This window comes from Pelodiscus sinensis, chromosome 17 (assembly GCF_049634645.1).
Source record: "Pelodiscus sinensis isolate JC-2024 chromosome 17, ASM4963464v1, whole genome shotgun sequence".
NCBI classification, from domain to species: Eukaryota; Metazoa; Chordata; order Testudines; family Trionychidae; genus Pelodiscus; species Pelodiscus sinensis.
In genome coordinates, this window is record NC_134727.1 from 3235519 (window position 1) to 3250276 (window position 14758).

A 14758-nucleotide genomic window follows, 5' to 3' on the forward strand; every position below is an offset into this window, starting at 1 on the left:
TACAGGCATCCCTGTGCAGCAATCCCTCGCCCTGGGCACCCACCCACACCCCATGCAGAGTGGGGTTACAGGCATCCCTGTGCAGCAATCCCTCGCCCTGGGCACCCACCCGCACCCCATGCAGAGTGGGGTTACAGGCATCCCTGTGCAGCAATCCCGCACCCTGGACACCCACCCGCACCCCATGCAGAGTGGGGTTACAGGCATCCCTGTGCAGCAATCCCTCGCCCTGGGCACCCACCCGCACCCCATGCAGAGTGGGGTTACAGGCATCCCTGTGCAGCAATCCCTCGCCCTGGGCACCCACCCGCACCCCATGCAGAGTGGGGTTACAGGCATCCCTGTGCAGCAATCCCGCACCCTGGACACCCACCCGCACCCCATGCAGAGTGGGGTTACAGGCATCCCTGTGCAGCAATCCCTCGCCCTGGGCACCCACCCGCACCCCATGCAGAGTGGGGTTACAGGCATCCCTGTGCAGCAATCCCTCGCCCTGGGCACCCACCCGCACCCCATGCAGAGTGGGGTTACAGGCATCCCTGTGCAGCAATCCCGCGCCCTGGGCACCCACCCACACCCCATGCAGAGTGGGGTTACAGGCATCCCTGTGCAGCAATCCCTCGCCCTGGGCACCCACCCGCACCCCATGCAGAGTGGGGTTACAGGCATCCCTGTGCAGCAATCCCTCGCCCTGGGCACCCACCCGCACCCCATGCAGAGTGGGGTTACAGGCATCCCTGTGCAGCAATCCCGCGCCCTGGACACCCACCCACACCCCATGCAGAGTGGGGTTACAGGCATCCCTGCACAGCAATCCCGCACCCTGGGCACCCACCCGCACCCCATGCAGAGTGGGGTTACAGGCATCCCTGTGCAGCAATCCCTCGCCCTGGACACCCACCCGCACCCCATGCAGAGTGGGGTTACAGGCATCCCTGTGCAGCAATCCCGCGCCCTGGGCACCCACCCACACCCCATGCAGAGTGGGGTTACAGGCATCCCTGTGCAGCAATCCCGCGCCCTGGGCACCCACCCGCACCCCATGCAGAGTGGGGTTACAGGCATCCCTGTGCAGCAATCCCGCGCCCTGGACACCCACCCGCACCCCATGCAGAGTGGGGTTACAGGCATCCCTGTGCAGCAATCCCGCGCCCTGGACACCCACCCACACCCCATGCAGAGTGGGGTTACAGGCATCCCTGTGCAGCAATCCCGCACCCTGGGCACCCACCCACACCCCGTGCAGAGTGGGGTTACAGGCATCCCTGTGCAGCAATCCCGCACCCTGGACACCCACCCACACCCCATGCAGAGTGGGGTTACAGGCATCCCTGTGCAGCAATCCCTCGCCCTGGGCACCCACCCGCACCCCATGCAGAGTGGGGTTACAGGCATCCCTGTGCAGCAATCCCTCGCCCTGGACACCCACCCACACCCCATGCAGAGTGGGGTTACAGGCATCCCTGTGCAGCAATCCCGCGCCCTGGACACCCACCCACACCCCATGCAGAGTGGGGTTACAGGCATCCCTGTGCAGCAATCCCTCGCCCTGGACACCCACCCACACCCCATGCAGAGTGGGGTTACAGGCATCCCTGTGCAGCAATCCCGCGCCCTGGGCACCCACCCGCACCCCATGCAGAGTGGGGTTACAGGCATCCCTGTGCAGCAATCCCGCGCCCTGGGCACCCACCCACACCCCATGCAGAGTGGGGTTACAGGCATCCCTGCGCAGCAATCCCTCGCCCTGGGCACCCACCCGCACCCCGTGCAGAGTGGGGTTACAGGCATCCCTGTGCAGCAATCCCGCGCCCTGGGCACCCACCCGCACCCCATGCAGAGTGGGGTTACAGGCATCCCTGCGCAGCAATCCCGCGCCCTGGGCACCCACCCACACCCCATGCAGAGTGGGGTTACAGGCATCCCTGTGCAGCAATCCCGCACCCTGGGCACCCACCCACACCCCATGCAGAGTGGGGTTACAGGCATCCCTGTGCAGCAATCCCGCACCCTGGGCACCCACCCGCACCCCATGCAGAGTGGGGTTACAGGCATCCCTGTGCAGCAATCCCGCGCCCTGGGCACCCACCCGCACCCCATGCAGAGTGGGGTTACAGGCATCCCTGTGCAGCAATCCCGCACCCTGGGCACCCACCCACACCCCATGCAGAGTGGGGTTACAGGCATCCCTGTGCAGCAATCCCGCGCCCTGGGCACCCACCCACACCCCATGCAGAGTGGGGTTACAGGCATCCCTGCACAGCAATCCCGCACCCTGGGCACCCACCCGCACCCCATGCAGAGTGGGGTTACAGGCATCCCTGTGCAGCAATCCCGCACCCTGGGCACCCACCCGCACCCCATGCAGAGTGGGGTTACAGGCATCCCTGTGCAGCAATCCCGCACCCTGGACACCCACCCGCACCCCATGCAGAGTGGGGTTACAGGCATCCCTGTGCAGCAATCCCTCGCCCTGGGCACCCACCCACACCCCATGCAGAGTGGGGTTACAGGCATCCCTGCACAGCAATCCCGCGCCCTGGACACCCACCCGCACCCCATGCAGAGTGGGGTTACAGGCATCCCTGTGCAGCAATCCCTCGCCCTGGGCACCCACCCGCACCCCATGCAGAGTGGGGTTACAGGCATCCCTGTGCAGCAATCCCGCGCCCTGGACACCCACCCGCACCCCATGCAGAGTGGGGTTACAGGCATCCCTGCACAGCAATCCCGCGCCCTGGACACCCACCCACACCCCGTGCAGAGTGGGGTTACAGGCATCCCTGTGCAGCAATCCCGCGCCCTGGACACCCACCCACACCCCGTGCAGAGTGGGGTTACAGGCATCCCTGCACAGCAATCCCGCGCCCTGGACACCCACCCACACCCCATGCAGAGTGGGGTTACAGGCATCCCTGTGCAGCAATCCCGCGCCCTGGACACCCACCCACACCCCGTGCAGAGTGGGGTTACAGGCATCCCTGCACAGCAATCCCGCGCCCTGGACACCCACCCGCACCCCATGCAGAGTGGGGTTACAGGCATCCCTGTGCAGCAATCCCGCGCCCTGAGCACCCACCCACACCCCATGCAGAGTGGGGTTACAGGCATCCCTGTGCAGCAATCCCTCGCCCTGGGCACCCACCCACACCCCATGCAGAGTGGGGTTACAGGCATCCCTGCACAGCAATCCCGCGCCCTGGACACCCACCCGCACCCCATGCAGAGTGGGGTTACAGGCATCCCTGTGCAGCAATCCCTCGCCCTGGGCACCCACCCACACCCCATGCAGAGTGGGGTTACAGGCATCCCTGCGCAGCAATCCCGCACCCTGAGCACCCACCCGCACCCCATGCAGAGTGGGGTTACAGGCATCCCTGTGCAGCAATCCCGCGCCCTGGACACCCACCCGCACCCCATGCAGAGTGGGGTTACAGGCATCCCTGCGCAGCAATCCCGCACCCTGGGCACCCACCCGCACCCCATGCAGAGTGGGGTTACAGGCATCCCTGTGCAGCAATCCCGCGCCCTGGACACCCACCCGCACCCCATGCAGAGTGGGGTTACAGGCATCCCTGTGCAGCAATCCCTCGCCCTGGACACCCACCCACACCCCATGCAGAGTGGGGTTACAGGCATCCCTGTGCAGCAATCCCGCGCCCTGGGCACCCACCCGCACCCCATGCAGAGTGGGGTTACAGGCATCCCTGTGCAGCAATCCCGCGCCCTGGACACCCACCCACACCCCATGCAGAGTGGGGTTACAGGCATCCCTGTGCAGCAATCCCTCGCCCTGGACACCCACCCACACCCCATGCAGAGTGGGGTTACAGGCATCCCTGTGCAGCAATCCCGCGCCCTGGGCACCCACCCGCACCCCGTGCAGAGTGGGGTTACAGGCATCCCTGCGCAGCAATCCCGCGCCCTGGGCACCCACCCACACCCCATGCAGAGTGGGGTTACAGGCATCCCTGCACAGCAATCCCGCACCCTGGACACCCACCCGCACCCCATGCAGAGTGGGGTTACAGGCATCCCTGTGCAGCAATCCCGCGCCCTGGACACCCACCCGCACCCCATGCAGAGTGGGGTTACAGGCATCCCTGCGCAGCAATCCCTCGCCCTGGGCACCCACCAACACCCCATGCAGAGTGGGGTTACAGGCATCCCTGTGCAGCAATCCCGCGCCCTGGGCACCCACCCACACCCCATGCAGAGTGGGGTTACAGGCATCCCTGTGCAGCAATCCCGCGCCCTGGGCACCCACCCACACCCCATGCAGAGTGGGGTTACAGGCATCCCTGTGCAGCAATCCCGCGCCCTGGGCACCCACCCACACCCCATGCAGAGTGGGGTTACAGGCATCCCTGTGCAGCAATCCCTCGCCCTGGACACCCACCCACACCCCATGCAGAGTGGGGTTACAGGCATCCCTGTGCAGCAATCCCGCGCCCTGGACACCCACCCACACCCCATGCAGAGTGGGGTTACAGGCATCCCTGTGCAGCAATCCCGCGCCCTGGACACCCACCCACACCCCATGCAGAGTGGGGTTACAGGCATCCCTGTGCAGCAATCCCTCGCCCTGGACACCCACCCGCACCCCATGCAGAGTGGGGTTACAGGCATCCCTGTGCAGCAATCCCGCACCCTGGACACCCACCCGCACCCCGTGCAGAGTGGGGTTACAGGCATCCCTGTGCAGCAATCCCGCGCCCTGGACACCCACCCACACCCCATGCAGAGTGGGGTTACAGGCATCCCTGTGCAGCAATCCCGCGCCCTGGGCACCCACCCGCACCCCATGCAGAGTGGGGTTACAGGCATCCCTGTGCAGCAATCCCGCGCCCTGGACACCCACCCACACCCCATGCAGAGTGGGGTTACAGGCATCCCTGTGCAGCAATCCCGCGCCCTGGGCACCCACCCACACCCCATGCAGAGTGGGGTTACAGGCATCCCTGTGCAGCAATCCCGCGCCCTGGGCACCCACCCGCACCCCATGCAGAGTGGGGTTACAGGCATCCCTGTGCAGCAATCCCGCGCCCTGGGCACCCACCCACACCCCATGCAGAGTGGGGTTACAGGCATCCCTGTGCAGCAATCCCGCGCCCTGGGCACCCACCCGCACCCCATGCAGAGTGGGGTTACAGGCATCCCTGCGCAGCAATCCCTCACCCTGGGCACCCACCCACACCCCATGCAGAGTGGGGTTACAGGCATCCCTGTGCAGCAATCCCGCACCCTGGACACCCACCCGCACCCCGTGCAGAGTGGGGTTACAGGCATCCCTGTGCAGCAATCCCTCGCCCTGAGCACCCACCCACACCCCATGCAGAGTGGGGTTACAGGCATCCCTGCGCAGCAATCCCGCGCCCTGGGCACCCACCCGCACCCCATGCAGAGTGGGGTTACAGGCATCCCTGTGCAGCAATCCCGCACCCTGGGCACCCACCCGCACCCCATGCAGAGTGGGGTTACAGGCATCCCTGTGCAGCAATCCCTCGCCCTGGGCACCCACCCGCACCCCGTGCAGAGTGGGGTTACAGGCATCCCTGTGCAGCAATCCCGCACCCTGGGCACCCACCCACACCCCATGCAGAGTGGGGTTACAGGCATCCCTGTGCAGCAATCCCGCGCCCTGGGCACCCACCCACACCCCATGCAGAGTGGGGTTACAGGCATCCCTGTGCAGCAATCCCGCACCCTGGGCACCCACCCGCACCCCATGCAGAGTGGGGTTACAGGCATCCCTGTGCAGCAATCCCTCGCCCTGGGCACCCACCCTCACCCCATGCAGAGTGGGGTTACAGGCATCCCTGTGCAGCAATCCCTCGCCCTGGGCACCCACCCACACCCCATGCAGAGTGGGGTTACAGGCATCCCTGCGCAGCAATCCCTCGCCCTGGGCACCCACCCGCACCCCATGCAGAGTGGGGTTACAGGCATCCCTGTGCAGCAATCCCGCGCCCTGGACACCCACCCACACCCCATGCAGAGTGGGGTTACAGGCATCCCTGTGCAGCAATCCCTCGCCCTGGGCACCCACCCGCACCCCATGCAGAGTGGGGTTACAGGCATCCCTGTGCAGCAATCCCTCGCCCTGGGCACCCACCCACACCCCATGCAGAGTGGGGTTACAGGCATCCCTGCACAGCAATCCCGCGCCCTGGGCACCCACCCACACCCCATGCAGAGTGGGGTTACAGGCATCCCTGTGCAGCAATCCCTCGCCCTGGGCACCCACCCACACCCCATGCAGAGTGGGGTTACAGGCATCCCTGTGCAGCAATCCCTCGCCCTGGGCACCCACCCGCACCCCATGCAGAGTGGGGTTACAGGCATCCCTGTGCAGCAATCCCGCACCCTGGACACCCACCCGCACCCCATGCAGAGTGGGGTTACAGGCATCCCTGTGCAGCAATCCCGCGCCCTGGACACCCACCCGCACCCCATGCAGAGTGGGGTTACAGGCATCCCTGCGCAGCAATCCCTCACCCTGGACACCCACCCGCACCCCATGCAGAGTGGGGTTACAGGCATCCCTGTGCAGCAATCCCGCGCCCTGGGAACCCACCCACACCCCATGCAGAGTGGGGTTACAGGCATCCCTGTGCAGCAATCCCGCGCCCTGGGCACCCACCCGCACCCCATGCAGAGTGGGGTTACAGGCATCCCTGCGCAGCAATCCCGCACCCTGGACACCCACCCACACCCCATGCAGAGTGGGGTTACAGGCATCCCTGTGCAGCAATCCCGCACCCTGGGCACCCACCCACACCCCGTGCAGAGTGGGGTTACAGGCATCCCTGTGCAGCAATCCCGCGCCCTGGACACCCACCCGCACCCCATGCAGAGTGGGGTTACAGGCATCGCTGTGCAGCAATCCCGCACCCTGGGCACCCACCCACACCCCGTGCAGAGTGGGGTTACAGGCATCCCTGTGCAGCAATCCCGCGCCCTGGGCACCCACCCACACCCCATGCAGAGTGGGGTTACAGGCATCCCTGCACAGCAATCCCTCGCCCTGGGCACCCACCCGCACCCCATGCAGAGTGGGGTTACAGGCATCCCTGTGCAGCAATCCCTCGCCCTGGACACCCACCCGCACCCCATGCAGAGTGGGGTTACAGGCATCCCTGTGCAGCAATCCCTCGCCCTGGGCACCCACCCGCACCCCATGCAGAGTGGGGTTACAGGCATCCCTGTGCAGCAATCCCTCGCCCTGGACACCCACCCGCACCCCATGCAGAGTGGGGTTACAGGCATCCCTGTGCAGCAATCCCGCACCCTGGACACCCACCCACACCCCGTGCAGAGTGGGGTTACAGGCATCCCTGTGCAGCAATCCCTCGCCCTGGGCACCCACCCGCACCCCATGCAGAGTGGGGTTACAGGCATCCCTGTGCAGCAATCCCGCGCCCTGGACACCCACCCACACCCCATGCAGAGTGGGGTTACAGGCATCCCTGTGCAGCAATCCCGCACCCTGGACACCCACCCGCACCCCATGCAGAGTGGGGTTACAGGCATCCCTGTGCAGCAATCCCGCGCCCTGGACACCCACCCACACCCCGTGCAGAGTGGGGTTACAGGCATCCCTGTGCAGCAATCCCGCACCCTGGGCACCCACCCACACCCCATGCAGAGTGGGGTTACAGGCATCCCTGCACAGCAATCCCGCACTCTGGGCACCCACCCGCACCCCATGCAGAGTGGGGTTACAGGCATCCCTGTGCAGCAATCCCGCACCCTGGGCACCCACCCACACCCCATGCAGAGTGGGGTTACAGGCATCCCTGTGCAGCAATCCCGCACCCTGGGCACCCACCCACACCCCATGCAGAGTGGGGTTACAGGCATCCCTGTGCAGCAATCCCGCACCCTGGGCACCCACCCGCACCCCATGCAGAGTGGGGTTACAGGCATCCCTGCACAGCAATCCCGCACTCTGGGCACCCACCCGCACCCCATGCAGAGTGGGGTTACAGGCATCCCTGTGCAGCAATCCCGCACCCTGGGCACCCACCCACACCCCATGCAGAGTGGGGTTACAGGCATCCCTGTGCAGCAATCCCGCGCCCTGGGCACCCACCCGCACCCCATGCAGAGTGGGGTTACAGGCATCCCTGCACAGCAATCCCGCACTCTGGGCACCCACCCGCACCCCATGCAGAGTGGGGTTACAGGCATCCCTGCACAGCAATCCCGCACTCTGGGCACCCACCCGCACCCCATGCAGAGTGGGGTTACAGGCATCCCTGCACAGCAATCCCGCACCCTGGGCACCCACCCGCACCCCATGCAGAGTGGGGTTACAGGCATCCCTGCACAGCAATCCCGCACCCTGGGCACCCACCCACACCCCATGCAGAGTGGGGTTACAGGCATCCCTGCACAGCAATCCCGCACCCTGGGCACCCACCCGCACCCCATGCAGAGTGGGGTTACAGGCATCCCTGTGCAGCAATCCCGCACCCTGGACACCCACCCACACCCCATGCAGAGTGGGGTTACAGGCATCCCTGTGCAGCAATCCCGCGCCCTGGGCACCCACCCACACCCCGTGCAGAGTGGGGTTACAGGCATCCCTGTGCAGCAATCCCGCACCCTGGACACCCACCCGCACCCCGTGCAGAGTGGGGTTACAGGCATCCCTGTGCAGCAATCCCGCGCCCTGGGCACCCACCCACACCCCATGCAGAGTGGGGTTACAGGCATCCCTGCGCAGCAATCCCTCGCCCTGGACACCCACCCACACCCCATGCAGAGTGGGGTTACAGGCATCCCTGTGCAGCAATCCCGCACCCTGGGCACCCACCCGCACCCCATGCAGAGTGGGGTTACAGGCATCCCTGTGCAGCAATCCCGCACCCTGGGCACCCACCCACACCCCATGCAGAGTGGGGTTACAGGCATCCCTGTGCAGCAATCCCGCGCCCTGGACACCCACCCGCACCCCATGCAGAGTGGGGTTACAGGCATCCCTGTGCAGCAATCCCGCACCCTGGGCACCCACCCGCACCCCATGCAGAGTGGGGTTACAGGCATCCCTGTGCAGCAATCCCTCGCCCTGGACACCCACCCGCACCCCATGCAGAGTGGGGTTACAGGCATCCCTGTGCAGCAATCCCGCGCCCTGGGCACCCACCCGCACCCCATGCAGAGTGGGGTTACAGGCATCCCTGTGCAGCAATCCCGCGCCCTGGACACCCACCCGCACCCCATGCAGAGTGGGGTTACAGGCATCCCTGTGCAGCAATCCCGCGCCCTGGGCACCCACCCACACCCCGTGCAGAGTGGGGTTACAGGCATCCCTGCACAGCAATCCCGCACCCTGGACACCCACCCACACCCCATGCAGAGTGGGGTTACAGGCATCCCTGTGCAGCAATCCCGCGCCCTGGGCACCCACCCACACCCCATGCAGAGTGGGGTTACAGGCATCCCTGTGCAGCAATCCCGCACCCTGGGCACCCACCCACACCCCATGCAGAGTGGGGTTACAGGCATCCCTGTGCAGCAATCCCGCACCCTGGACACCCACCCACACCCCATGCAGAGTGGGGTTACAGGCATCCCTGCACAGCAATCCCGCACCCTGGACACCCACCCACACCCCATGCAGAGTGGGGTTACAGGCATCCCTGTGCAGCAATCCCGCGCCCTGGGCACCCACCCGCACCCCATGCAGAGTGGGGTTACAGGCATCCCTGTGCAGCAATCCCGCACCCTGGACACCCACCCACACCCCATGCAGAGTGGGGTTACAGGCATCCCTGTGCAGCAATCCCTCGCCCTGGACACCCACCCGCACCCCATGCAGAGTGGGGTTACAGGCATCCCTGTGCAGCAATCCCGCACCCTGGGCACCCACCCGCACCCCATGCAGAGTGGGGTTACAGGCATCCCTGCACAGCAATCCCTCGCCCTGGGCACCCACCCGCACCCCATGCAGAGTGGGGTTACAGGCATCCCTGTGCAGCAATCCCGCACCCTGGGCACCCACCCACACCCCATGCAGAGTGGGGTTACAGGCATCCCTGTGCAGCAATCCCGCACCCTGGGCACCCACCCACACCCCATGCAGAGTGGGGTTACAGGCATCCCTGTGCAGCAATCCCGCGCCCTGGACACCCACCCACACCCCATGCAGAGTGGGGTTACAGGCATCCCTGCGCAGCAATCCCGCACCCTGGGCACCCACCCGCACCCCATGCAGAGTGGGGTTACAGGCATCCCTGTGCAGCAATCCCGCGCCCTGGGCACCCACCCGCACCCCATGCAGAGTGGGGTTACAGGCATCCCTGCGCAGCAATCCCGCACCCTGGGCACCCACCCGCACCCCATGCAGAGTGGGGTTACAGGCATCCCTGTGCAGCAATCCCTCGCCCTGGGCACCCACCCGCACCCCATGCAGAGTGGGGTTACAGGCATCCCTGCGCAGCAATCCCGCACCCTGGGCACCCACCCGCACCCCATGCAGAGTGGGGTTACAGGCATCCCTGTGCAGCAATCCCGCGCCCTGGGCACCCACCCGCACCCCATGCAGAGTGGGGTTACAGGCATCCCTGTGCAGCAATCCCGCGCCCTGGACACCCACCCACACCCCATGCAGAGTGGGGTTACAGGCATCCCTGTGCAGCAATCCCTCGCCCTGGGCACCCACCCGCACCCCGTGCAGAGTGGGGTTACAGGCATCCCTGTGCAGCAATCCCGCGCCCTGGGCACCCACCCGCACCCCATGCAGAGTGGGGTTACAGGCATCCCTGTGCAGCAATCCCTCGCCCTGGACACCCACCCACACCCCATGCAGAGTGGGGTTACAGGCATCCCTGTGCAGCAATCCCGCACCCTGGACACCCACCCACACCCCATGCAGAGTGGGGTTACAGGCATCCCTGTGCAGCAATCCCGCACCCTGGACACCCACCCGCACCCCATGCAGAGTGGGGTTACAGGCATCCCTGTGCAGCAATCCCGCACCCTGGACACCCACCCACACCCCATGCAGAGTGGGGTTACAGGCATCCCTGTGCAGCAATCCCGCGCCCTGGGCACCCACCCACACCCCGTGCAGAGTGGGGTTACAGGCATCCCTGCACAGCAATCCCGCGCCCTGGGCACCCTTCCCCTCCCCCCCTGTTTCCCCACTTTTTAGCAGATTAGAGAACGAGCTAATTTGCATACTTGAAAAGTCTGCCTGTCTAAGCTTTGTGCACGGAGCTGCACAGCCCCTAGCCAGCTGGGCGCGTGTTCTAGAGAGGGCCTGGGATGCTAGGGAGAGGGGTGGACCCTGGTGGGTGCCCGAGGGGGAGCCACTGGGGCCAGTGATGTGCCCAACTCTCTGACCCCCAGCGGCTGCTTCCCTGTTTAGATCCAGCAGGGGGTGCTGCATGAGGTGACAGAAAGGGGCCTTCTGGCTGCTTGTGACTGTCCCCTGGTGGCCACCAGCTGCAACTGCAGGATAGTTGGCCGCTTGGCCAGCAGCTGAGCCCTCCCCAGGACTCTGCTCCCTGCCTGTCCAGCCTTCCCCCCGCCCCCAACGCCTGGCTGCCGTCTCCAGCCTGCCCCTCCAGGGATGCCCGAGACCTGCGAGCCAGGCCGGGCGGTTGGGCAGGCGGCAGAAGGGGAGGGAAGGAGCCAGGCGGAAGCTGGGCAGAGGGCGGGAATGGGCATGGAGTGGAGCAGGCAGGGTGGGGGCGTCTGTCTGTCTGCTCCATGCACTTGGGGGGCGGGAGGGGTCCCGCTGCAGGGCAGCAGTCGAGCCCGGGAGTCGGGGACTGGCTGTCGGACGAGCCGAGTGGAACCCAGCTCTTCTGAGGGCCAGGGCTCCCCATCGCCGCTCCCACGGGGCTGGTGCGGGCAGAGGGCCCCGCTTACGCCAGCTGGCCTGGGGCATTTAGCACCTGTTTACCCCAGCAGGGGGTCTCGAGGGGCCGTGGCAGCGTGGCGGAGTGGGCCCTGCACGTGTAGTTTCAATATCTGGGCGAGGCCCCCTGAGAGCCCGGAGGTTCCTTTGTGGGTGCGCGGTCTCTCCCCTCCACGACACTCTAGGTGCTCGCAGCACGTTCGGGTGGGGGGTCGGGCGTCCCCGGCCAGGGCAGGCCGCTCTCCCGCCAGAAGGCTGCTGCCACCCCTCCGCCCCGGTGAGCCGGCTCTGTCTTGTGCCGCAGCTGCAGGAGCACCTGGCCAGAGCCGAAGCCAAGCGGCCGTCTGCCAAGGCGCCGGGCGCGCGCCTGAGCGAGTCTGAGTACCTGGAGGCGCTGGAGGGGAGCTGCTCGCAGAGCTGGGAGAAGTGAGTGGGCGCGCTGAGCCGGGAAGCCCTCGCACGCAGGGGCGGCCGGTGTCTCTGCCCAGGGCAGCCCGGCCTCGTCGCCTCCTCAGCCCCCGAAAGGCAGCGAGCGGCAGGCCAGGCCCCGCAAAGCTAACCCCCCCGAGCGCTTCCGGGGAGACGCCGGCTCTGAACGTCCGACGGGACTGAGACAGTGCCGGGCGCTGCTTATCCCCGCCCTCCGGCAGGCCAGGCCCAGCGCCTCCTCTCGCCTGCGGCTCTCAGCGCTCCAGTGAGGGTGGGGAGGGGCGGCACCCCGCCCTGGGCGTGGTCTGGGGGAGCACGCGGCAGCACCCTCACACGGACAGAGGTGTGTCTCCAGTGTGCCCTCCCCGTGCTGGCTGCCTGCCACTGTCCCACTGGCCCCTCCCGCCACCCCGCGACCCCGCCACGTTCTCTCCCGCCACTGCCCCATGGGGCCCTCCCACCGCCTCCTGACCCCGCCACGTTCCCTCCCGCCACTGCCCCATGGGGCCCTCCCACCGCCTCCTGACCCCGCCACGTTCCCTCCCGCCACTGCCCCGCGGTGCCCTCCCACCGCCTCCTGACCCCGCCACGTTCCCTCCCGCCACTGCCCCATGGGGCCCTCCCACCGCCTCCTGACCCCGCCACGTTCCCTCCCGCCACTGCCCCATGGGGCCCTCCCACCGCCTCCTGACCCCGCCACGTTCCCTCCCGCCACTGCCCCACTGGCCCCTCCCGCCGCCCCATGACCCCACCACGTTCCTTCCCGCCACTGCCCCACTGGCCCCTCCTGCCGTCCCGTGACTACCCACGAGGGCTCAGCTCTGGGCTTTGGGCCATGCTCATCAGGGCTCAGATTCGAGCCATGCTCAGCAGGGTTCACTGAGCTGCGGGTGAATCCCTGGGGGGCCTGACATGGAACAGGAGGGATGCAAACCGGGGAGAATGGTCTCTGCTCTCAGGCCAGTGACCACAGGAAGAGCCTGAGGGGCCCTCCCCTCGCCAGCCCCCGCCCCCGCCCCCGCAGCCTCACGCTCCCCTTCCCCAGGAAGCTTGGGGTTTATGCAGAGCAGCTGCTCCGTGACTATGGGGGCTCCCTCTTCTCTCCCCAGCTACGGCGTGAAGGAAGTGGGGGGAGTGCGACGCTTCGCCGGGCCAGGCCTGAAGAGCGAAGAGACCGTGAGTGTGATGATGACGGGCGGCCCGTGGCCCACGAGGTGAGCCCAGAGGCAGGCAGGAGTGAGGGGCTGGGGAGGAGCAGGCGGGGGCAGGGAGGTGGCTGCAGCCAGGCTGGAAACACCACGTGCAGTTCCCTGCTGGGGGTGGGGGGCGGCCCCCCTGGAAGCCAGCTGGCTGTTTTTCTGGGTGCTAACTGGACTGCCTGTGGCAAACGAGGCTCTGCTAATGGTGCCCGCCAGAGGAAATGGAAACGGGGCTTAGGCGGGTGCCCCGGGGCTCTCGCCCCCAGGCAGGGACCAGCCTGACCCCCACTTCCTGCTGAGCAGCAAAGGCGACAGGGCAGCCGCCGAGCGTGCTCCCAGGCCTGGCTCCCCATGGCACTTACACGTCGGGCCCTGCGGCCCATTTTCCCAGGTGGAACGGTGCCAGCGCCCTGCCAAGCAGCAGCAGGGTTGGGAGCCAGGCACGTTGGCGGGGAAATCCATAGCCCCGAGCCTGGATACTGCTGCAGTGTCTCGTGTTCGCTGACCCTCCCTGCGGTGCTCACACAGCACTCGGGCAATAGCATCTTTCAGCCCCAGTGCCCAGCGCCAGCTCGGGAGATTACGGCAGAGAGCAAACTTGCTCGCTGCTTGCAACAGCCCCGAGAAGAAACAAGACCAGAGCACGGCCCAACTCACAGTGAGACAAACGACTCGCCGGACTGTGAGGGACAGCGCCCTCTGGGGGCACCTGCTGGAACGATACCGTGGAGTCCTCTTTCCGTTTCTCGTTTTTGTAGGCTCTACAAGCTGTGCCAGAGCTACCTGGGCGACTTCGGGGAGGAGCAGATTTACGAGGAGTACCGACGCAGGCCGGACGCCTTGGCGGAGTTCCTGTGCTCCAGAGAGCAGAGAGCCTGTGCAAGACTTAGCGATGCCCAGGGCGGCAGCCTAAATGAAGCGAAGGCTGTGCAGAGTGAGCTGTAGCACAGCTCCTGCACAGCCCAGACTGGACAGTAGGTTTACGCTGACGGGGTGTACATCCGGGCAACCCCATAGTAATAAACCACCGTGTACATCCGGGCAACCCCGTAATAACAACCCACCGTGTACATCCGGGCAACCCCGTAATAACAAACCACCGTGTACATCCGGGCAACCCCGTAGTAACAACCCACCGTGTACATCCGGGCAACCCCGTAATAACAAACCACCGTGTACATCCGGGCAACCCCGTAATAACAAACCACCGTGTACATCCGGGCAACCCCGTAATAACAAACCACCGTGTACATCCGGG

General features: G+C 66.4%; 1 protein-coding gene across 1 annotated transcript in view; it reads left to right on the plus strand.

The window, feature by feature from the left end:
• The window catches only part of MZB1 (marginal zone B and B1 cell specific protein), a 44638-nt gene extending 30190 nt beyond the window's left edge, over positions 1 to 14448 (plus strand). The window contains exons 2-4 of the mRNA XM_075900128.1: positions 12177 to 12298; positions 13411 to 13515; positions 14259 to 14448. Coding sequence (XP_075756243.1) covers positions 12177 to 12298; positions 13411 to 13515; positions 14259 to 14445 — 414 coding nt within the window. The 3' untranslated portion in view covers positions 14446 to 14448. The remainder of the gene's footprint in view (positions 1 to 12176; positions 12299 to 13410; positions 13516 to 14258) is intronic.
• Positions 14449 to 14758: the final 310 nt, after the last annotated feature.